This window comes from Sardina pilchardus, chromosome 21 (genome assembly GCF_963854185.1).
Source record: "Sardina pilchardus chromosome 21, fSarPil1.1, whole genome shotgun sequence".
In the NCBI taxonomy this organism is placed as follows: Eukaryota; Metazoa; Chordata; class Actinopteri; order Clupeiformes; family Clupeidae; genus Sardina; species Sardina pilchardus.
In genome coordinates, this window is record NC_085014.1 from 26,277,767 (window position 1) to 26,302,569 (window position 24,803).

Sequence of the window (24,803 nt, forward strand, 5' to 3'; positions counted from 1 at the left end):
AATTTATAATTTATTAAGATTAAGCAATAATAATAGTAAGACCAAACATAAGTGTCTAGGGGGAAATGAGTGTTGGCGTATGCATGAATGCAATAGCAGTGTCAGTATGTTAGATGGCTAAATGATGAACAAAGGAAAATAGAAAGATTAGAGATAAGGGGGAGAGAGAGAATAAAGTGCAGTGCAGAAGAAAGTCTAAATGGGTGTCTGCAAGAGAGAAGAAAAGTGCCTAAAGAGAAAGAGAGGAGAACTCCTTATATAACCACGTCTTAATGCAGGTGTACACAATTAACCTAATCAAGCCCTCCCTGCCCGTGCACTGACAAGGAGAGGCCTGTAGGGGCACAGAGGGTCATAACAAGGCCTATGCCTGAGTGAAGAAGATGCAAAACATACCAGTGCATATTCATTTCTTGGCCGTATAAAGAAAATGAAGTCTCCCCTTCTCCTGCAACTTGCTGATAGAGACAGTGAGATGTCTTATGTCTCAAAGGCTAATTTGCTTTCATGGACATTAATATTCTGGTATTCAACGGCTAAGACATATTATTCAGAATAATACACTGCCATGTAAACAGCATATTCACAATATTGTCTTATTCTGATTAAGGTCAATACTAGGAACATGAACATCCATGTAAACATACTCTGTTTTAATGTATTTGTGCCTTTTTGTTCCAGTCAGTGTAGTTTATGAGTGTGGTACAATATCCTGTGTGTGTGTGGTAGTAGTAGAAGTAGTAGTAGTTGTAGTCGTGTGCTATTAAGTGCAGTGGAAGATCATGCCAACATTTTAGGATATTAGCTTATTTGCTGTGTCTCCTAGAGTTGGATACATTATCTTACATCACAACTGTATTTACAATATCGGAAAAGTATTACATTATTGTAAAATGTATCCTCTGATTAATCTAATAAATAAAGACTTATCTGGAAGTTATTATTATTGGATTATACAGTGTGAAAGAGCAAGTCTGAGGTATTTTTCTGCTGATACATTTTGGACAGTATCTCAAACTGTTTGTTTACTGTTGCAACAACACACCTAAAGACATCAAAACTATGAAAACCACCATCATTTCGTGTTGTTATGGTATGTCTTAGTTCAGTTGTTGAATTTGTGGGAGCGGTGGTGATCCTCCCATAAGAGCTTCCATTAGACACCTGACCCTGACAGCAGAAACCCCACTGCAGACACACCTGTGGAGGGCTGTATAAAAGCTCAGGTGAGATGGGTCTCAAACACTGAGCTCCAGTGAAGTAGCTGTCCACAGCATCTCCACACACTGAAGCAACATGGACCTCAGAGCCTCTATCTCCCTTCTGGTGCTGCTGCTGGGCCTGTCCAAGGCTCTGCATGTCACGGTAAGAACACCTCTGATATTTAGAACTCCACTTCTAAATGTTAACTGTGGGTTTCTTCTGTTTCATTTAAACCGTTTTTTTTGGTCTCTAGGCTGACGTTGATGAAGATGACATTTTCCTAGAGGAACCTGACAGTGTGGACTTGACCACACAAATTTTGGCTACCAACAATGGTTTGTTTCTAATTCTTTAAATGAATGAACAGTTACCATAAATTGAGGACTACTACAGAGGAGTCACTGTGAATAAACTTTGAAATGACACGTTGTCTTTCAGCCTCCAGTGAATTTCTAATTGAGGGAGATCTTGTGGTGCCAAAAACCAGGAATGCTATGGCTTGCTGGAACAATTACTGCTTATGGAAGAGGTCTGCTAATGGAAAAGTTGAGGTCCCTTACATAGTGAACCCTGAATTCTGTAAGTGAACTTATTTAGCATTCTATTATATATTGTACACATTTTTATTATATTAAAGCACATTCATTGATTATTTATTACCATTATTTGTGTTTTTCAGCTTACTATGAAGTGAGGAAAATTCTAAATGCCATGGCGACCTTCAGCAGCAAAACCTGTGTGCAGTTTGTTCCTCGCTCAAGTCAACGTGACTACCTCAGCATTGAGAACAAGAGTGGGTGAGTTGATTTAGCAGTGTGCTGAAAATGTTTTTCCTTGGTTGATTATATGGTTATCACCTTTTTTTAGTCAAACAATATTTTTACTGTTATCAAATTTTTTTTAGTCAAACAATATCAACAAAAATAAGAAATGGTGATTATTGTGTGAAAAGTAATCTAATAGCATGTGAAACGTTAGCTAGCCTGTCCAATCAATTGTGATTTGATGAGGACCATGGACTTTTATCATAACAAATTTAAATAATAATGTTGATTAATGGAGCCATATTGTAAATGTTTTTGTAATTCTTCCTCCCATCTTTCTCAGGTGCTACTCTTACCTTCCCAGATAGCAATTTCCTTTGGGCCGGATCCGCATGAAAGCCTTTAGATCCGTATGTAGCGGACCTACGGTATCTGACTGTGGGCCAGATGTGGCCCACACACAATAAGCGGACCCGTATTGCAGATCCGTACAACACAGAATAAGCGGACCCGTGTCACACACAATAAACGGAACCATATTGCAGATCCGTACCACACACAAGAAGTGGACCCGTACCACACACAAGAGGCGGACCCGTATTGCAGATCCGTACAACACAGAATAAGAGGACCCGTGCCACACACACACAATAAAAGGACCCGTATTGCAGATCCGTACCACACACAAGAGGCAGACCCGTATTCATGGGTTTCATCAGGTCCCTTTGCACAGGTGTATCAATCACCATGCAGTCTGCATTGATAATCAAGGTGCTTCATTTTATACACCTGTGGAAAGGGACCTGATGAAACCCATGAATTGCAGATCCGTATACCACACAACAGAGCGGTAGATAAAACAGAGTGGCGACACTCCCATAGACCTCCGTAGGAAAAAATGACAGTGCTTTTTCCAGGCTATTTCCTCTTTATAGGACTTTTGGAACTATTTACAGCCAATCTCTTGGTCAGTAGTTAATGAGTTAATGTATTACACCTTCCAGCATCTAGAAGTACATCCCACCCTCCTGGAATTCAGTCATTCAGCGCAGGTTTTTTGGAACTTTTGATCGCGTGGCGGCGACATCAAAGCGTGTCGCAACTCTCTCTGCTCTCTCTATGGCTCTGCCACACACAAGAAGCAGACCCGTACCACACACAATAAGCGGACCCGTATTGCAGATCCGTACAACACACAAGAAGCGGACCTGTACGGGTTCGCTTACTGTGTGTGGTACGGATCTGCAATACAGTTCCGCCTCTTATGTGTGGTACGGGTCCGCTTATAGGGCTCGGGATCATGACGTGAAAACTTTGCGGGCACAGCACAGCTAATACTATATTTCTGCTTCTTGTCTTCTGCATCTGAATGAATGGACATCACGTTCAGTGCGCTACCAACATGGCGGCAATATTCCTAGAATGCAAGTCGTGTGCCCGAGCTCTATTGTGTGTGGTACGGATCTGCAATGCGGTTCCGCCTCTTATGTGTGGTACGGGTCCGCTTCTTGTGTGTGGTACGGATCTGCAATGCAGGTCCCATATCACATATGACTTTAAGCAGACATTCACAACATCCCCAACTGGTCACCACTATAAAAAACTTTGCAGAAGAATTAAGGATGCTTATCACAATTTTATGACTTTATAAACCTCATGGTTTAGATATAAAATATAACCTAGAAATTCTCTGATAACTTTAATTATATTTTGTGTAGGCCTACTTTGTTTGCTTGTTTGTTTGCTTTGTCTGCTTCCCAGCATGCATTGCAAATATTAGTTTTGAATTTTGAAACAATGTGGTTGGGATATTTTAGCTTATAGGCTAACCTACTCCACTGATGTTTTGAACAACAACATTACCAGATATGACCATTGACTTAGTAATTTATTAGGGGGGAAATACACCGTAGTCGTGAAAGTATTAGACCTAACCGGGTATAAATATCCAGCTAACTAATCTTATTATTATTCATCTGGACGTGATCATCAATCTCCAAGCCGCACCCACAGGTAAGATAAATAAGTGTGTGAAATGAAATACTAGACGGTAGGCCTAATTGCAAATCATTACTGCATGCCAATTACTGCTTATCAACATTGACAGCTATTTCACTCACACAAATAGTATCCTAACGCCACACGCTTCGTGACAGATTGACTTGGGTAATCTCCATGGCGCAAATGCTAAACGGTGAACAGGTAGTTGGGTGAAATTCGATTTTTCCTCTTTTTACGTCGCAGTGACAAAATACGTTTTTTAAAAAGCTCTGAATCATCGCCGGGACGTTATCTTGTTTGTTGGGAGCAGTCTCAGCCCTTATTGCCACCAGATCAGTTAAACGGATCCAAAACAATTTTGGACCGATGTGCGTTTGGACGTCGGATCAGGTCCACTATTCAGATCCGTGCCGGATGGCGTGGTAGGTGTGTTTTGCTATCTGGGACGGACCTGGACGAGTGCAAGTTCATATCTGCCGCAAATCCGTCAAACAGATCCAAAACAATTTTGGACCGATGTGCGTTTGGACGCCGGATCAGGTCCATTATAAAGATCCGTGCCGAATGTTGTGGTACATGTGGCCCAGTTCCGTCCCAGTGCAGTTTTGCTATCTGGGTTGGCAGGACAGGAGGCGGACAGGTGGTCTCTCTCAACAGGTACGGTTGTGTTTACCACGGCATCATTCAGCATGAACTTCTCCACGCTCTGGGTTTCCACCATGAGCAGACCAGGAGTGACAGAGACCAGCATGTGAGAATCAACTTTGAAAATATCAACCGACGTAAGCTGTGTTTCCTTTTTACATTTCTTCACTTAAACATGTAGTCTTGAGTTAATTTTTATATTTGGACATGTTGACAAAACTATTCCTAAAAAATAGGAATAACTGTCATAACCAACATGAATTCTGTTTATTCTTATTTTGGCAGGAATGGTTTACAACTTTCAGAAACAATACACCAACAACCTGAACACTCCATATGACTACTCCTCTGTGATGCATTATGGGAGGTAAGAAAATGTCACCCGGCTAAAAAGAATAATTTGTCAAGAGTTGTGCCATCTCTTGTGTTTAGTAAATAAAATAAAAAATAAAATAAAAGCATGCTGCTCCTCAAATGTTTAATATCACTGACTGTCATGTTCTTCTATAGCACTGCTTTCTCGACCAATGGAAGGGAGACAATCACTCCAATTCCAAACCCAAATGTGAAAATTGGACAGAGACGAGGAATGTCCTCCATTGACATCCAGAGGATCAACAAATTGTATGGATGCTGTGAGTATGACCTCATGTATAATACGGAGTATTTGAAACTCTAACTTTGGGATTGCTGAAAGGATGAGTTGCAATAAAATTCCATTCTGACCATTCCTTCTTCTTCCTAACAGGAGAAGTTCAAACTGATGCTGTCCCAGTGTGGAACCACCATATGAAGTAACAGATGAGATGGCAGAGCATGAGTTCTTCCTTGATGGTTGTTGATTGTGAACATTATTCCCCTTGTGTTGATATCACTGGAAAATAAAATTACCCTAAACAACTTACTAATTCTGCTGTTGTGCTGCTACATTCATGTAACATGGCAGAGATATCTATTTACATGGTTAGGTCAAGATGGTTATGGTTAATTGCAACATACTTTTGTCCAAACCAACGTACATTATAATAAAACAATAACCTTAAACAATTGATCAACATTGTAAGAGAAATGTAGGCTACAGTACTCATAGTAAAACAACCAATTAAATAATAACGACACCAGGGATAGTGTTTAAGTAAGAAGTGGGTAAGATATCAAGGTAAGGTAGACTATGACATATGCGGTATTGGATTTTTTCAAAAAGGCATTCAAGACATGATGATGGTAGAGGTTATTGTCCAATGTTCATAACCAACGTGATCTCAAAGTCAAGGTAGTATAACCATGTACGAAAATTCGTGTCACGATAGATCGTACAAGGCTGTACGATTTAATGCATTGTGAACCACGCCCCCATTCTCCGATGATCTTTCAGCCATATTGGATGCTGGGTTCAAACGAAATTTACTATTGATTTAATTGTATCGACAGTGGATAATTTACTGTATTCCATGTCATGAATAACCACAATTTTGAAACGTTGATAAATTATATCACAGTTTTCTCGTCTTAAATGAAAGCATGAGTCATGAGTTATCCTAGTTTATGATTGCGAAGGTGTTTCTCCGTCAGATTTGTTAGCACATTGTTAGCACAGCGAGGTGTCACGTGATCTCACGGCTTGGCGTAAGATTGTACGCCACTTACGCTATTTGCGTGCCATTTTACCATGCATTTTATGCATTTTACACATTAAAGGCTTTTAGCGTCTTACTGTACGCTGTTTGGCCATGGAGAACAACGCATCCCAGCTGCCACACGTTAACAGCCGAATCAAAACGAAAATATCCGAGCAGCTAAGGATTGAAACGAAGTCCGAAAAGAAAACGACAGCAAGGTGAGTTGGTTGCATCTTGCATGTGACAGCAGACAAGATTTGCGTGGTAATAATGTGTATGAACATCTCAGCTCTTATATTATATTGTGACAAGTAGGCTAGTTGGCTACGGCTGCACATCTATATGCTTTTCTCTGTGATCTTGTCGATAGCCAGCTAGAATGTTATACCCTAATAATAACAGCTAATGCTAGCTTGCAATAAGAAACATATGTCATTTTCGCATACATCTTGCATTGATATGGCCATTATGGCCATTTTAATTGCATGTGGTATGTTATTGAGCTATATTGACAATACAAAATTATATACCACGTCGTTTATTCAATGTTGCCATACATAAAGCGAGTGATAATGATAAAGTTATCAGACAGGCATGTGCAATCGAATCTAAACTGCAGATTAGGCGGCGAACGCTCGGGAAAGGAAGAAGAATATAAGAGGGTGATGGGTTACTGCACTGATCACTTAAAGAACACTTTATGTTTGTATATTTTATAGATCAGTGGGTTGCTGTCATGTGACAGCCACACACAAAAAACGGAAATGCATCATAGAGTGAGAGCAAGCCATGTGGGGTAAACATGTAATAATGTTGTTGTTGTTTTGATTTTGTTTTTAAATAATGTTTTTTTATTATTATTATTATTTTTAAATAGTGCATTTCTTCAGCATACCAAATAGTACAATGCAGCTTTTAATGTCCAAAGTAGCCTACCGGTACTGTATTATTTTCCTGCATAAGAACTACAATAGGCTACTGCAGTATTTGAATAAATACCCACAGCAGTTTTACCCTTGTCTCACCTATACAATGTCTATGAATTGCAGTAGTGATGAAAATGAAAAAGGAAAGGAAGGTGTCCTGATGTGTTGTTTAAGGATTATGGTCCTGCAATGTTTTCTAGACAAATCTTTATGTCTTTTTTGTTTTCATTTCATCATGTTTTCACAGATTCTTGCTCCTGATATCCTGATGATACTGTCCTGTATGACTCCAACAGAACACTCACAGAAAGGAGAGCAGTGTCATACTACAAGATAACTAGCAACAAACCCTTGTTTGTCCTTGTTTGGCTACTCATTTGTCTACTTCCTGAAGAGGAGCATGCTAGCCTCGACACCTCAGTTCTTGCTTCCATTAACAGCTGTGTTATGGAGCGCATCCTCACATCATGGTCTACTGCAGCAGGTGGATACGGAAGACAATTGGTAGGTATTTTGCATCACTTTTACCTAACCTTTACTGTGGTTTGGCTATGGTACATATGGTTGTTGCTACACTAAATATAGGCCCATATTGTAGATTGGGAAACCTACTGTACAGTTGATACATTTTGGCCTATACTATTAAGGGTCAGCTGAATTGACCACCTATACCATATATTTTCTGAAAGCCTATAGCCCCTAGATGTCAATTCATAGGAATTACGGCATGTCCTTCCTGAGCCATACATTTTCTGTGAATTTGCTTTGCCTTTCAACAAATATACAAAATAGAACCATGTATAGATTTATGTTGTCCAAAGGTTGCAGGAAGGTGGGATATGTTCTAATGTATGTTAAATCACATCTATAACTGACAAGCTTTCAGAAAATATATGGTTTGGTTAGGTGAAATTGCTCTGCCTTTGAGTTGGACCTCAAATCGTATCATATGTGTACCTCGTTCGTCAATATGCAGAATAGAGTCATGTATAGATTTGTTTTGTCCAAAGGTTGCAGGAAGGTGGGATATGTTCTAATGTATGTTAAATCACATTTATAACTGACAAGCTTTCAGAAAATATATGGTTTGGTTAGGTGAAATGGCTTTGCCTTTGAGTTGGACCTCAAATCGTATCATATGTGTACCTCGTTCGTCAGTATGCAGAATAGAGTCATGTATAGATTTATGTTGTGCAAAGGTTGCAGGAAGGTGGGATATGTTCTAATGTATGTTAAATCACATCTATAACTGACAAGCTTTCAGAAAATATATGGTTTGGTTAGGTGAAATTGCTCTGCCTTTGAGGTGGACCTCAAATCGTATCATATGTGTACCTCGTTCGCCAGTATGCAGAATAGAATGATGTATAGATTTATGTTGTCCAAAGGTTGCAGGAAGGTGGGATATGTTGTAATGTATGTTAAATCACATCTATAACTGACAAGCTTTCAGAAAATATATGGTTTGGTTAGGTGAAATTGCTCTGCCTTTGAGTTGGACCTCAAATCGTATCATATGTGTACCTCGTTCCTCAGTATGCAGAATAGAGTCATGTATAGATTTATGTTGTGCAAAGGTTGCAGGAAGGTGGGATATGTTGTAATGTATGTTAAATCACATCTATAACTGACAAGCTTTCAGAAAATATATGGTTTGGTTAGGTGAAATTGCTCTGCCTTTGAGTTGGACCTCAAATCGTATCATATGTGCACCTCGTTCGTCAGTATGCAGAATAGAGTCATGTATAGATTTATGTTGTGCAAAGGTTGCAGGAAGGTGGGATATGTTCTAATGTATGTTAAATCACATCTATAACTGACAAGCTTTCAGAAAATATATGGTTTGGTTAGGTGAAATTGCTCTGCCTTTGAGTTGGACCTCAAATCGTATCATATGTGTACCTCGTTCCTCAGTATGCAGAATAGAGTCATGTATAGATTTATGTTGTGCAAAGGTTGCAGGAAGGTGGGATATGTTCTAATGTATGTTAAATCACATCTATAACTGACAAGCTTTCAGAAAATATATGGTTTGGTTAGGTGAAATTGCTCTGCCTTTGAGTTGGACCTCAAATCGTATCATATGTGTACCTCGTTCGTCAGTATGCAGAATAGAGTCATGTATAGATTTATGTTGTGCAAAGGTTGCAGGAAGGTGGGATATGTTCTAATGTATGTTAAATCACATCTATAACTGACAAGCTTTCAGAAAATATATGGTTTGGTTAGGTGAAATTGCTCTGCCTTTGAGTTGGACCTCAAATCGTATCATATGTGCACCTCGTTCGTCAGTATGCAGAATAGAGTCATGTATAGATTTATGTTGTGCAAAGGTTGCAGGAAGGTGGGATATGTTCTAATGTATGTTAAATCACATCTATAACTGACAAGCTTTCAGAAAATATATGGTTTGGTTAGGTGAAATTGCTCTGCCTTTGAGTTGGACCTCAAATCGTATCATATGTGTACCTCGTTCCTCAGTATGCAGAATAGAGTCATGTATAGATTTATGTTGTGCAAAGGTTGCAGGAAGGTGGGATATGTTGTAATGTATGTTAAATCACATCTATAACTGACAAGCTTTCAGAAAATATATGGTTTGGTTAGGTGAAATTGCTCTGCCTTTGAGTTGGACCTCAAATCGTATCATATGTGTACCTCGTTCCTCAGTATGCAGAATAGAGTCATGTATAGATTTATGTTGTGCAAAGGTTGCAGGAAGGTGGGATATGTTGTAATGTATGTTAAATCACATCTATAACTGACAAGCTTTCAGAAAATATATGGTTTGGTTAGGTGAAATTGCTCTGCCTTTGAGTTGGACCTCAAATCGTATCATATGTGCACCTCGTTCGTCAGTATGCAGAATAGAGTCATGTATAGATTTATGTTGTGCAAAGGTTGCAGGAAGGTGGGATATGTTCTAATGTATGTTAAATCACATCTATAACTGACAAGCTTTCAGAAAATATATGGTTTGGTTAGGTGAAATTGCTCTGCCTTTGAGTTGGACCTCAAATCGTATCATATGTGTACCTCGTTCCTCAGTATGCAGAATAGAGTCATGTATAGATTTATGTTGTGCAAAGGTTGCAGGAAGGTGGGATATGTTCTAATGTATGTTAAATCACATCTATAACTGACAAGCTTTCAGAAAATATATGGTTTGGTTAGGTGAAATTGCTCTGCCTTTGAGTTGGACCTCAAATCGTATCATATGTGTACCTCGTTCGTCAGTATGCAGAATAGAGTCATGTATAGATTTATGTTGTGCAAAGGTTGCAGGAAGGTGGGATATGTTCTAATGTATGTTAAATCACATCTATAACTGACAAGCTTTCAGAAAATATATGGTTTGGTTAGGTGAAATTGCTCTGCCTTTGAGTTGGACCTCAAATCGTATCATATGTGCACCTCGTTCGTCAGTATGCAGAATAGAGTCATGTATAGATTTATGTTGTGCAAAGGTTGCAGGAAGGTGGGATATGTTCTAATGTATGTTAAATCACATCTATAACTGACAAGCTTTCAGAAAATATATGGTTTGGTTAGGTGAAATTGCTCTGCCTTTGAGTTGGACCTCAAATCGTATCATATGTGTACCTCGTTCGTCAGTATGCAGAATAGAGTCATGTATAGATTTATGTTGTGCAAAGGTTGCAGGAAGGTGGGATATGTTCTAATGTATGTTAAATCACATCTATAACTGACAAGCTTTCAGAAAATATATGGTTTGGTTAGGTGAAATTGCTCTGCCTTTGAGTTGGACCTCAAATCGTATCATATGTGTACCTCGTTCGTCAGTATGCAGAATAGAGTCATGTATAGATTTATGTTGTGCAAAGGTTGCAGGAAGGTGGGATATGTTCTAATGTATGTTAAATCACATCTATAACTGACAAGCTTTCAGAAAATATATGGTTTGGTTAGGTGAAATTGCTCTGCCTTTGAGTTGGACCTCAAATCGTATCATATGTGCACCTCGTTCGTCAGTATGCAGAATAGAGTCATGTATAGATTTATGTTGTGCAAAGGTTGCAGGAAGGTGGGATATGTTCTAATGTATGTTAAATCACATCTATAACTGACAAGCTTTCAGAAAATATATGGTTTGGTTAGGTGAAATTGCTCTGCCTTTGAGTTGGACCTCAAATCGTATCATATGTGTACCTCGTTCCTCAGTATGCAGAATAGAGTCATGTATAGATTTATGTTGTGCAAAGGTTGCAGGAAGGTGGGATATGTTGTAATGTATGTTAAATCACATCTATAACTGACAAGCTTTCAGAAAATATATGGTTTGGTTAGGTGAAATTGCTCTGCCTTTGAGTTGGACCTCAAATCGTATCATATGTGTACCTCGTTCGTCAGTATGCAGAATAGAGTCATGTATAGATTTATGTTGTGCAAAGGTTGCAGGAAGGTGGGATATGTTGTAATGTATGTTAAATCACATCTATAACTGACAAGCTTTCAGAAAATATATGGTTTGGTTAGGTGAAATTGCTCTGCCTTTGAGTTGGACCTCAAATCGTATCATATGTGTACCTCGTTCGTCAGTATGCAGAATAGAGTCATGTATAGATTTATGTTGTGCAAAGGTTGCAGGAAGGTGGGATATGTTCTAATGTATGTTAAATCACATCTATAACTGACAAGCTTTCAGAAAATATATGGTTTGGTTAGGTGAAATTGCTCTGCCTTTGAGTTGGACCTCAAATCGTATCATATGTGTACCTCGTTCCTCAGTATGCAGAATAGAGTCATGTATAGATTTATGTTGTGCAAAGGTTGCAGGAAGGTGGGATATGTTCTAATGTATGTTAAATCACATCTATAACTGACAAGCTTTCAGAAAATATATGGTTTGGTTAGGTGAAATTGCTCTGCCTTTGAGTTGGACCTCAAATCGTATCATATGTGTACCTCGTTCGTCAGTATGCAGAATAGAGTCATGTATAGATTTATGTTGTGCAAAGGTTGCAGGAAGGTGGGATATGTTCTAATGTATGTTAAATCACATCTATAACTGACAAGCTTTCAGAAAATATATGGTTTGGTTAGGTGAAATTGCTCTGCCTTTGAGTTGGACCTCAAATCGTATCATATGTGTACCTCGTTCCTCAGTATGCAGAATAGAGTCATGTATAGATTTATGTTGTGCAAAGGTTGCAGGAAGGTGGGATATGTTGTAATGTATGTTAAATCACATCTATAACTGACAAGCTTTCAGAAAATATATGGTTTGGTTAGGTGAAATTGCTCTGCCTTTGAGTTGGACCTCAAATCGTATCATATGTGTACCTCGTTCGTCAGTATGCAGAATAGAGTCATGTATAGATTTATGTTGTGCAAAGGTTGCAGGAAGGTGGGATATGTTCTAATGTATGTTAAATCACATCTATAACTGACAAGCTTTCAGAAAATATATGGTTTGGTTAGGTGAAATTGCTCTGCCTTTGAGTTGGACCTCAAATCGTATCATATGTGTACCTCGTTCGTCAGTATGCAGAATAGAGTCATGTATAGATTTATGTTGTGCAAAGGTTGCAGGAAGGTGGGATATGTTCTAATGTATGTTAAATCACATCTATAACTGACAAGCTTTCAGAAAATATATGGTTTGGTTAGGTGAAATTGCTCTGCCTTTGAGTTGGACCTCAAATCGTATCATATGTGTACCTCGTTCGTCAGTATGCAGAATAGAGTCATGTATAGATTTATGTTGTGCAAAGGTTGCAGGAAGGTGGGATATGTTCTAATGTATGTTAAATCACATCTATAACTGACAAGCTTTCAGAAAATATATGGTTTGGTTAGGTGAAATTGCTCTGCCTTTGAGTTGGACCTCAAATCGTATCATATGTGTACCTCGTTCGTCAGTATGCAGAATAGAGTCATGTATAGATTTATGTTGTGCAAAGGTTGCAGGAAGGTGGGATATTTTGTAATGTATGTTAAATCACATCTATAACTGACAAGCTTTCAGAAAATATATGGTTTGGTTAGGTGAAATTGCTCTGCCTTTGAGTTGGACCTCAAATCGTATCATATGTGTACCTCGTTCGCCAGTATGCAGAATAGAATGATGTATAGATTTATGTTGTCCAAAGGTTGCAGGAAGGTGGGATATGTTCTAATGTATGTTAAATCACATCTATAACTGACAAGCTTTCAGAAAACAGTTATTTTAGTATGGCCCTGAGTTATGATAGAAATTATATTGACACAAACAGAATGGTAATGGCATTTTTTCTGTTACCGTTTATTTAGGTCCAAACCATCTTGAAGCCTTTTGGACAGAGGAGCGGATGACCGAGCTGGTTAACCTCTACATAAATAGACACATGTCAAGTGGTATGTTTGTCTTTAGATGTAAAGAAATGAAATGTAAAGAAATGATGCAGACTACTGTGTCTGATTACACTTTAACACCTTTCTACCTCAACACTAATTCAGGGTTTATCAAGGCCCAAATATGCTGAGGAATACAGGCTGCCTTGGTGGCCTAAGGAGTCATGTCAATGATCAGCTGTTTGTTGAGGCAGCAGCAGCAGGAGCAGCACCAACAACAGAAGCAGCAGCAGCAGCAGGAGCAGCACCACCAGCACTATAAACGCCATCAGCAGCAGCGGCAGATTATAAAGAAGGATAACAATGAATACATGAAATCAGAGTGGGAAGTTGTGCTTTTATGTTTCATATATACTGTATAAATATATGCACCTTACTTGAGTGTCTCTACAATTTACTTATACTGCAATGCAATTAAAATAAAGGCATTAATTTAATTCATTTGTCATTTCAGTTTTTATTCTTACATTCATTTCACCTGGGTGCCAGCCAAACTTAGCCCTTCCCACAACATTTCAGGTCGGGAAGTACGGTCTGGAATTGCACCGTCAACTATGCTCGATCCAGAGCTGTTCGGACCAATGTGTACATGTTGTAAAAGATACACAAGTTCATCTGAATGCTGTAGGCTATGTCTTAGTAAACATACATGTTCATGATTTGCATAGACAGGCAGGCCTTGATTGCACCTTAGGGTTACAGTTATGTTCATATAGACTGCACTCTGGCTATATCGTCAGACAGTTTTGCATGCGCACAAGTTGATGAATCGAACCAACCACCTCATAACACCCATTTTGTGCCTGTTTCTCATTTCACATGTTTTGTGATAAATAAACATGATTTGCCGGTCAGTTTTGACATACGTGACTGCCTTAAAAAGTACCATCTAGACAGCTATTCGGTTGAGTTTTCAGACAGTTTTGCATGCACACAAGTTGATGAACCATCTTCAGAAACTGATGTTTAGAGGGCATATTTTTGACATACGTTGATAAATAAAAGTTTTTAAATCATACTCAAACCATTAAAACATCCATATTTTGACTGTTTATGATACACAGAGGTGTGCTGTACTGAAATACACCCAATTTCACTGATCTTACACACTGGGAATTTTGATCCACAACACATCCTCAAAAACAAATGTTTAGAGGGCATATTTTTGACATACGTGTATAAATAAAAGTTCTTAAATCATACCCAAACCATTAAAACATCCATATTTTGACTGTTTATGATACACAGAGGTATGCTGTACTGAAATAAACCCAATTTCACTGATCTTATGTGCAGTGGGAATTTTGATCCACAAGACATCTTCAGAAACTGATGTTCAGAGAGCTTATTTTTCACATAAGTCGATACACAAAAGTTCTTAAATCATACCCAAACCATTAAAACATCCTTTTTTAAATTGATTATGTTACACAGAGGTGTGCTGTACTGAAATAAACCCAATTTCACTGATCTTATGTGCATTGGGAATTTTGATCCAGAAGGCATCTTCAGAAACTGATGTTCAGAGAGCATATTTTTCACATAAGTCGATACACAGAAGTTCTTAAATCATACCCAAACCATTAAAACATCCATATTTTGATTGATTATGATACACAGAGGTGTGCTGTACTGAAATAAACTGAATTTCACAGATCTTATGCGCAGTGGGAATTTTGATCCAGAAGACATCTTCAGAAACTGATGTTCAGAGAGCATATTTGTCACATAAGTTGATACACAAAAGTTCTTAAATCATACCCAAACCATTAAAACATCCATATTTTGACTGATTATGATACACAGAGGTGTGTTGTACTGAAATGAACCCAATTTCACTCATCTTATATGCTGTGGGAATTCTGATCCACAAGACAGCTTTAGAAATTGACGTTGGAGAGCATATTTTTCACATAAGTTGATACACAAAAGTTCTTAAATCATACCCAAACCATTAAAACATCCATATTTTGATTGATTATGATACACAGAGGTATGCTGTGTTGAAATAAACCCAATTTCACTGACCTTACCTGCCTTGGCAAGTTTGATGCTCTGGACATACTCAGAAACTACAATTCAGACACCCATATTGGCCAGATAGGCCTAAGTAAGTGTCACACTCATTGTTTCATGAAATGTTGACATGTGGCACATATTTTGATTCAGGGAGTGATAACAAACTTGTTAGTCAAATTTGAGACCTCCAGCTGCTTGTGTGTTGACAGGAGGCGGAGCCAAAGATTGGAAAATCTAGATTTCTAGGGGGCGCTATAGAGTCTGTGAATATGTGAGGTGTGGTTTTACTTCACTCATTTATTTTATGTCATACATAGATGTCACATGCCAAATTTAGTCTGTCTATGAGGTATGTAAGTTAGAAATTCTAACCCTAGGTGTAGATGGTCATAATTTGCATAGGTCAGACAGGCCTTGATAGGATTACACCAGTTAACTCAAGATAGTGCCAGCATGTGGCACATATTTTGGTACAGGGGATGATAACAAACTAGTATGTCAAATTTGAGACAGCTAGTGGCTTGTGTGTTGCCAGGAGGCGGAGCCAAATATAGGAAATATTGGATTTCTAGGGGGCGCTATAGAGTCTGTGAATATGTGATGTGTGATTTTATCACACACTCATATTTAGTGTCATATACAGATGTCACATGCCAAATTTAATCAGTCTAAGGGGTATACAAGTTACAAATACCAACCCTAGGTATAGATGTCCTTGATTTGCATAGTTAGACAGGCCTTGATAAGGTTACACCAGTTATAATCAACTAGAATGGTATCTGAGGAATTGCAAGAGTGGGCTTCATCAGGTGGAGATCACCAAAAGGGTCGCAACAGTACCTTATTTTTGAAAATCAGGCACACAGATCAAAAGTTATCTGCATTAACGCAACATCCAATAGGCCAAAATGCATAAATAAAGTGGTTGCTATGGTGGTTGCTAGGTAATCATGTTGGTTGCTTTAGTGGTTGCTAGGTTGACATTGTAGAGCTGGTTGCTAGGACATTGCTAGGGTCGTTGAGATGATTGCTAGGGCGTTGCTACGCTACGTATGGTGGTTGCTGTGCAAAATAATGCGGTTGCTATGCTGGTTCCTGCTATGGTGGTAATCATGTTGGCTGCTATGCTGGTTGCTACGTTGACGTTGAAAAGGTGGTTGCTAGGGCGTTGCTAGGGTAATAGGGATGGTTGCCAGGGGGCGTCACTATAACACTACGCTTTGCCATGCTGTGGGCTTGCTGGATAAGGGGGTAAAAACAAAATAGTTTGTCACATTTGAGGCTTAGCTACTTCTGTGTTTCCAGGAGGCGGAGCTAAAGATGGAAAAAAAGGATTTGAAGGGAGTACTATAGTCTGTGAATATGTGAGGGTTGACGATTCCATTCCACACACATATTTTGTTATCCAAGGATGTTACATGCCAAATTGAATCAGTCTACAACACTATACTTAGAAATGCCAACCCAATGTGTACATGTCCATGAGTTGCAAATGATGCCAAAATGATGTAAAAAAATGAAAAACAACACAAGTCGGTAACAAGTATTTTTTATTTCTGTAGACATCACAAAATATCACAATACAAAATTGAGCCTTCTGTCAAGGATTCAAGGAATTGTCAGATACAGAGATATCATTGTAAAATACATAGAGAACTGGCATTCAGCTTCTCAACTTGCCTGTGCAGAGGTGTACAGGATAAAGAAAGAAGGATTTAGAAATACATGTAATTTAACGATAGGGAAGGGTGGTCATTCTGTTTGAAGTCAGATAAAATCCAGGAAAACAGTTGCTGCACCGTCTCAGATTTTGCTCTTGACTACCTTTAAGTCCCAAAACCAAGACCTGTAAAATATTTTTGCTCAATTTTATAATTCCATACCCCTTTTAACCCTTGATTTTGTATCATTTTCACTCTCAGAAATTCCTTATCTTGGAGGCCATCTTTAGGCATTGATATATTTAAAAAATATTGTTCCTAGCTTGTCCAAACTTGGTGGAAGATGAAAGACAGACATGTTCTCAGTATGACTGGACCGTTGTTTGTAGTGTATACCCATTAATTTTATATGAGGCCCTAGATAAGGAACACGGTGCAAAACTGGTGATACTATGGGCCTTGTAAACATATTTTTGTGTCAACATTATATATGGAGAGCTAAAATATTGGCACAACATTAATAACCCATAGTATGTAAATGTGTACAAAAAGAAGTTCATACCCTTAATGTCACTGGTTTTCACACTTTTCCCCAAATCAAGGGCCTTGCAGAAAATGAGCCTGGCGAACAGGCGTTGATTTTGGGAACCATCCTTGATATACAGTAGACATGATTTGAACAAAACCTGAGACATTGCACCAACAATCTTTTCAGGTGGTAAACAGAGCAGTGTGTGTAAGTGCAGTATGGCAAGTCTATATAATGTAGTTTAAAGAGTTATGTGTGATCGGGATGCAGATGGCTTCAGGAAAGAAACTCCTTCTCAGTCTGTTCTAGCCATGTGGGAACAGAGACGTCTGCTTGACCTCAGTGGTTTAAACAGTCCATGGTCAGGGTGTGAAATGTCTTTTGAAATATTTTGGGCCTCTGTACTCTTCTGGTATAGATGTCCTGCAGAGAGGTGCTCTGATGGTACCTTTTGGCAGTAAATGTCAAGTGTCAAGTGTCTGTAAAAGAGAAAATGCATATATTACAATTGACCCTGTCCATGAATATAATCAATGCAAACTACTCAGTTTTGTGTGACAAATAAAAGCAAACCCACACTAGCAGCCTACAAGTCAGGTGCAATAGTTAAGCAGGGTTTAGACCAAAGATTCGCGACGAGCCGAGCCGAGCCGAGCGGTGAAGTTCTAAAACCTTGCAACTGCAACTAAACATGTTGAATGCTTTGAGACGGCTTGCAACAGCTTGCAACTCCATGCAACCTCTAATTCACACCGCTGCAACTCTTCTTTGGTGTGAATTGGGCTTTAGAAGTAATGCAGATGTGTACTTTGTTCTGTTTTCAAAGAAACTTGCTTTTAAAATCTTCTAATAAAGAGGACTATTTAAGTAACTGTAATGATCATGATTACTTTCTGGAGTAATGCATTAAATAGCACATATATGACAAACAAATTAGAGCATGCTCAATAACATACCCTACAGCCCTCACTATGGAACAAAAAAATTACATTCAAAACACACAAACACTTACACCAGGTTGAGGGCAGTAGCCACGGCTACCAGACATCATCAAGTAGAAGGTAGTGCAATCAGTACAGACCGACTTCACCCTGGACAGTTGATGGAGCCCACTACATAAACACATGAAAGGAGGGGATAAACTAAACAGCTACAGACACAAATACATGCACGCATAATATAATGCTATATGCGATTCTACGTGTATGAGTGTATGTATGTGTGTCTCTACCAGTGGGGTATACTATGAATCTCGCTGAACATAACCTGGATCGACAAATACAAAAGTCGCAATCAGAGATGAGTGGTATCACAAAGCTCACTGACGGGTTGAATTTGTCAAACCTGTGGGGTGTCCTACGAAGCTCGATTAGTGGCTTGGCGAGGCATGTTGCGCTCAAAGCCAGGGTATGCTGTCATACGAAAGTGGATTTGTTTTAGCGTCACTGTATCACCATGGTATCTTATGCTCGCAACCAAACCTGGTCGGGAGCAGGTTATGTGCTAACTTATAACTCAAATCGTGAAAAATCACCGCCCTCTGACTAATCCTACTGACTACTGACCAATCAATTATCTTGAAAAACGAAGTCATCTCACGTGTGAGAATCTACTGGAGCAGCTCCGCCTCTTCAAACATTTTGAAACTCGAAGCCGCTTTTAACTATGTTGCGCATGCAGATACCGAATCGCTACCATGGACATGCATACCATACAATATCTGATGACCATCGATTTTTTGATGTTATAGGTTAGACACTAAAAAAGACCACCCTAGATTTCGCTACCGCTCATAAATGCGGAAGTAATCGTTTTTAAACCTAGGCTGTCTTGTGCGTCTCCGTGTTTCCCGATTGGTCAAAATCACCCCAACCACAAGAACGCGCACAGATCTGAGCTGAAAGCCTAGTTTGACAAATTTATCACATACCGCTGTCGTAGGATCACTTAACTTAATACCCGAGTTAAGGCTTTGTGCAGCCTCGATATGTCTAGATAACCTAGATTTGTCTAACTTGCTTCGTAGGATACCCCACAGGTTGTCCGCACCAGTTGTCCGTTGTCCGGGGAATTTAGCGACAGTTCAATCACCTTTACAACATGGAGAATCCACGAGCGAGAGCTGTATATTTTGCCCATTTCGAACAAGTCATGATAATGAACTCCTATGAGGAGTAAAACAGTCAGATCACAGTGCGGGGAAATACCACTGTGATAAATAAGAATGGGGAACAGTGCTGTCAAAAAATAGCCCATGCGGTGAATGCGTGTTAAGTGTAAATATTTTGCAGAATTGTATATAAACTATGACCAGGTTTAGTTGTGAGCATAAGATACCATGGTGATATCGCAACGCTAAACAGAGCCACTTTCGTGTCACAGCATATCCTGGCTTTGAGCGCAACATACCTCGTTAACCTCGCTAATAAGTGAGTGAACTTACTTGCGGGCTTGGAACTTCTTCTGTATGAATCAGGGCAGCAGTCCTCACAGCACACTGCCTGCAAACAGAGGGAAACAAAACACACAGAACATGAAAAGACCGTCACTGAAGCACTACTACAGCAACGATCACACAACAACAACAACGATCACACAACAACAATGATCACACAACAACAACAATCACACAACAACAATCACACAACAACAACAACAACGATCACACAACAACAACGATGATCACACAACAACAATGATGACAAACAACTATCACACAACCAAACAACTATCACACAACAACAACAACAACAACAATCACACATCACACAACAACAACAATCACACAATCACACAACAACAACAACACGATCACACATCAACAAAAACGATCGCACAACAACAACGATCACACAACAACAACAATCACACAACAACAACAACAACGATCACACAACAACAATAACAACAACAATCACAAAACAACAACAATCACACAACAACAAGGATCACACAATAACAACAATCACACAACAACAACAACGATCACACAACAACAATGATGACAAACAACTATCACACAACCAAACTTTCACACAACAATCACACAACAACAATGATGACAAACAACTATCACACAACCAAACAACTATCACACAACAACAACAACGATCACACATCACACAACAACAACAATCACACGATCACACAACAACAACAACAACATGATCACACATCAACAACAACAATCACACAACAACAACAATCACACAACAACAATCACACAACAACAACAACAACGATCACACAACAACAACAACAATCACACAACAACAACAATCACAAAAAACAACAACAACAACAATCACACAACAACAAGGATCACACAACAACAACAATCACACAACAACAAGGGGCCCGTTGCACAAAAGCAGAATTAAGACATCCGGGATAAGTTACTGAGCCGCGATCACTGAATCCTAAACAAGAGCATACCGGCTGAATTGGTTGCACAAAGACCAATCCAGGATGAGCAGACACGGATTCATCAAGCCAGGTGTAAGTTATTCGGTGTATGTGCGCGTTCTCGTTTCTCCCCCAAATAATCGCGGTTGGAATAAAAAAGACGCGAAAAATAGCGTCATGCACACAAAGTGAACATCCGCTTTTGATATAGACTAACAACGAGGTAAAGTTTTACTTTTTTGAATGGGGGATCATGATTATTTCTGTTACATAGCGGGAGTAGGTGTGGCAGATCAACTGAATGCAAATGTACGTATGCACCCACATGTGAGAGCTTCCTTGTCTCGGCACGCAACGTCATTAAGGAAGCGCTTTGCCACCGCAAAGATGCACAAAGTATCTTAATTTGTCTTAAAAGCCGAATTAGTTGAAAACACCTTCGAAAAATGTCCCCTCCACTTCCAATCAACTAGCCTACAGTGCCTATTCATCAAACATCTGTCAAAAAAGAAGCAAACAACGAGTAGGCTATGTTATTAATTATAAGGCCACCATAATTTAAATGACATCCATATGGTATTAGGCAGACATTCTGCTGTGTTTTGCGAGTAAATGCATGTAGCAAATAATATATAAATGGAATCTACAGCTCTTTAAAAAAAATCACGTGGAGGTCTCATTTGAATGACAGCTAGCTGAACCAATCAGATAATGTAATTACCATTAGAATCAACTTATCTTGGATGTTAGCCTGGTCAGGAGCAGGCTAGCTCCACAGAATAAATCGCCATGGTAACTTATACCATAACATATCCTGCTGCCCCCTATCCCGCTTTTGTGCAACTGGATCACGGATAAATTGAGCCAGGATAACCAAGATATCCCGGGTTAATCCCTTATCCTAGTTTTGTGCAATAGGCCCAAGGATCACACAACAACAACAACAATGATCACATAACAGCAACAATGATGACACAACAACGATCACACAACAACAACGATCACAGAACAACAACAATCACACAACAACAACAACAACAACGATCACACAACAACAACAACAATGATCACACAAAAACAACAACGATCACACAACAACAACAAATATCCCCATCCAAGAGCATTTATATGCCTACAGTTAGTGTTCTTTTTCAAAAACAGTCTACAACAACCATCAGCCCACCAAAACAACACACAACAACGTTACTACCAGCGCACACAACAACAACACATACAGCACAGAACAACAACAACAACAACAGACCACAACAGCAGAGGGGTTTCACAAAAGCAGAATTAAGACATCTAAGATAAGTGATAAAGTGAATAGTGTTGTCTGGTCATCCTTGCGCAACTCGTTTCACTAACGCCAATCCAACTATGTCAAGCCAGGTGTAAGTTTTGATATCAACAAAGTAAAGTTTTTCTTTTTTGAATGGGGGATCATGACTATTTTCTAAATACGGTATGACAGTAAAAGTAATGTAAAAGTGATGTAAAATACCTGCCAATTGCCGTTGCAGTAGACCATGATATGACGATATGCTCCATAACACAACTGTTAATGGAAGCAAGGACTGAGGTGTCAATGCCAGCATGCTTCAGCCTCTTCAGGAAGTAGACAAATGAGTAGCCAAACAAGGACAAACAAAGGCCTTGTTTACATGCTGGCGGTCTTGTAGTTTGACACCACTCTCCTTTCTGTGAGTGTACTGTTGGAGTCATATAATGAAATGCAAGCCATACTTCAGGATATCAGGAGCAAGGATCTGTGAAAACATAATGAAATTAAAACAAAAAAAGACAAAGATATGTCTAGAAAACATTGCACCTGTCAATTTTATCACTGCAATTCATAGACATTTAGTATAGGTGAGAAAAGAGTAAAACTGTCATTCAAATACTAGAATAGGCTTCTCAACTCCACAACTTCCAGTGTAAACACTGTTTTGCAGGAGTAGTTCTTATGCAGGAAAATACATAGCACGTTGGACATTAAAAACTGCATTGTAGCCTATACTGCAAAAATGCAATATTTTGGAGATGGGAATGATGTTGTCCTGCTTTTTTTTTCCAGAAAAACGTTAGCCTAACAACATTTTTGGTCACATGAATTACCCAGACTCACAAATACAGCTTATTACATGAAACTGACCAGCTTAATTTAATGTCAAAGACCATGTCAACTAATGGAAAAGTAGGATTATATCGCCATCGCACTCATTTCGATCATTTAACCATAAAGTGTCGTGAACAATGATTTATTTGGCTAATTATCATGTATGCCCACGCCTTTTACACTCAAGACATTGTTGTAATAAGAAATTGCACTAAATTCGCGTGATTCTAGTCGTTTTACAGCATTAACAAGGAGCTTTGGTCGGTCAGGAGACAAGTATGCCTTTATTTCTTCGAAACAACAACAACAACAACATTATTATTTAGGCTACTACATTTACATCGCTTAACAACTTACCCCACATGGCTCGTCTCGCTTCCGTTTTCTTGTGGTTGCGTGTGTCACATGACAGCAATCAGCTGGAGCGAATGACGAATTTTGCCACTAGACATGTGCAATCGATCAAAATGTCATTGTTGGCACATCAAGATTGACAGGTGTACAGGAATTACACAAGTAAAGGTTTATTATTGATTAAATGAAACATGCAAATAAATGTCCGATGGGCTTACCCCACCCTGACATTCAACCGTTCACTAACATTAAAAGGTTTCGAGAGAAAGCTTCGTTGGACACATGAAAATCCCTAAAACGTTCTAGCATTTTGCCTGGCGTAAATGGACAGACACGCTGTTTCCCTATACATTGGAAGTAGGCTATGTGGGCGCTTAAGAGCGTGACATTGTACGCCAAAAGCATGAAATGCGTCAAATAACACGCCAATTTAAGAAACCGGCGTGTCATTTTACTCCTTTATTGGTGAGATCAGGCTGCTCAACTAAATTGTGTTCCGTTCTGATGGTTTGTAGCCTAAATGTTGTTTGAAAATAGCCTTTGAATCATTTAAATGCCTCACTGAAATTACCAAGTTAAGATAACATCACCCGTCACTGGGCTGGGAAATTACAAAAACCGATCCCCCTCAAAACCGACCGCTCGGCTACTTTAGTAAACGGCTTTACGAATTAACGTGTACTGTGTTTTCGTACACATTTGTACTAAATACGTTTTGAGATCAGGCTGTCATAACATTGCCAGTGGTATTACATGGTTACTGGAGTATTGATCAGTGTATGTGAATGTGATTTCTGATGTTAAAAGTTAGTAATGGGTGAATAAACTCTTTTGAGAGGTGGATAAACTCTAATATGAGGAGGATAAACGCTATTTCTGATATTTCAGAGTTGGAAATACTTTGTTTAGCCTCCACTATATCCCTAACAACACAAACTGTGTTTTATCCAACAGTTCATACCACACAAACTGTGTTGTCCCTATCTGGAGACATGTTAAAAACAATACAAATTGTTCTTTTTCTCAACACATTCACTGTACAATACAGAGAAGCAGTCAAACAGGAAGATATTTAAGCAATGCTTGGTTATCCCTTCTAAATATTGATTTGATAAAAAAAAAAAAAAAAAACAATACCTATGTTACTACTCAAGCTCCCAATGTTAAAACATCACCAGCCAGATTGGATTTTACTGAAAGATTT

General features: G+C 38.9%; 1 protein-coding gene and 2 long non-coding RNA genes across 4 annotated transcripts; 2 read left to right on the plus strand and 1 right to left on the minus strand.

Annotated features, from left to right (window-relative positions):
• The first annotated feature begins 1,296 nt into the window (after nucleotides 1–1,296).
• On the plus strand, nucleotides 1,297–5,292 carry LOC134068625 (hatching enzyme 1.2-like). Its single transcript, XM_062524311.1, has 7 exons — nucleotides 1,297–1,365; nucleotides 1,457–1,538; nucleotides 1,642–1,782; nucleotides 1,883–2,000; nucleotides 4,572–4,750; nucleotides 4,899–4,980; nucleotides 5,124–5,292. Exons 1-7 carry the CDS (start codon nucleotides 1,297–1,299, stop codon nucleotides 5,290–5,292), a joined length of 840 nt encoding a protein of 279 aa, XP_062380295.1.
• A 1,023-nt stretch (nucleotides 5,293–6,315) lies between these two features.
• Nucleotides 6,316–14,006, plus strand: LOC134069041 (uncharacterized). 2 transcript variants are annotated; one of them, XR_009936755.1, is made up of 5 exons: nucleotides 6,316–6,450; nucleotides 6,952–7,028; nucleotides 7,406–7,662; nucleotides 13,432–13,515; nucleotides 13,618–14,006. It is a non-coding gene; the product is annotated as an uncharacterized LOC134069041 (long non-coding RNA). The 2 variants fall into 2 exon arrangements; XR_009936754.1 differs by lacking the exon at nucleotides 6,952–7,028.
• A 3,058-nt stretch (nucleotides 14,007–17,064) lies between these two features.
• Nucleotides 17,065–24,275, minus strand: LOC134069256 (uncharacterized). Its single transcript, XR_009936797.1, has 5 exons — nucleotides 23,603–24,275; nucleotides 22,631–22,895; nucleotides 20,165–20,222; nucleotides 18,734–18,833; nucleotides 17,065–18,200 (listed from the first exon to the last, which is right to left on the minus strand). It is a non-coding gene; the product is annotated as an uncharacterized LOC134069256 (long non-coding RNA).
• Nucleotides 24,276–24,803: the final 528 nt, after the last annotated feature.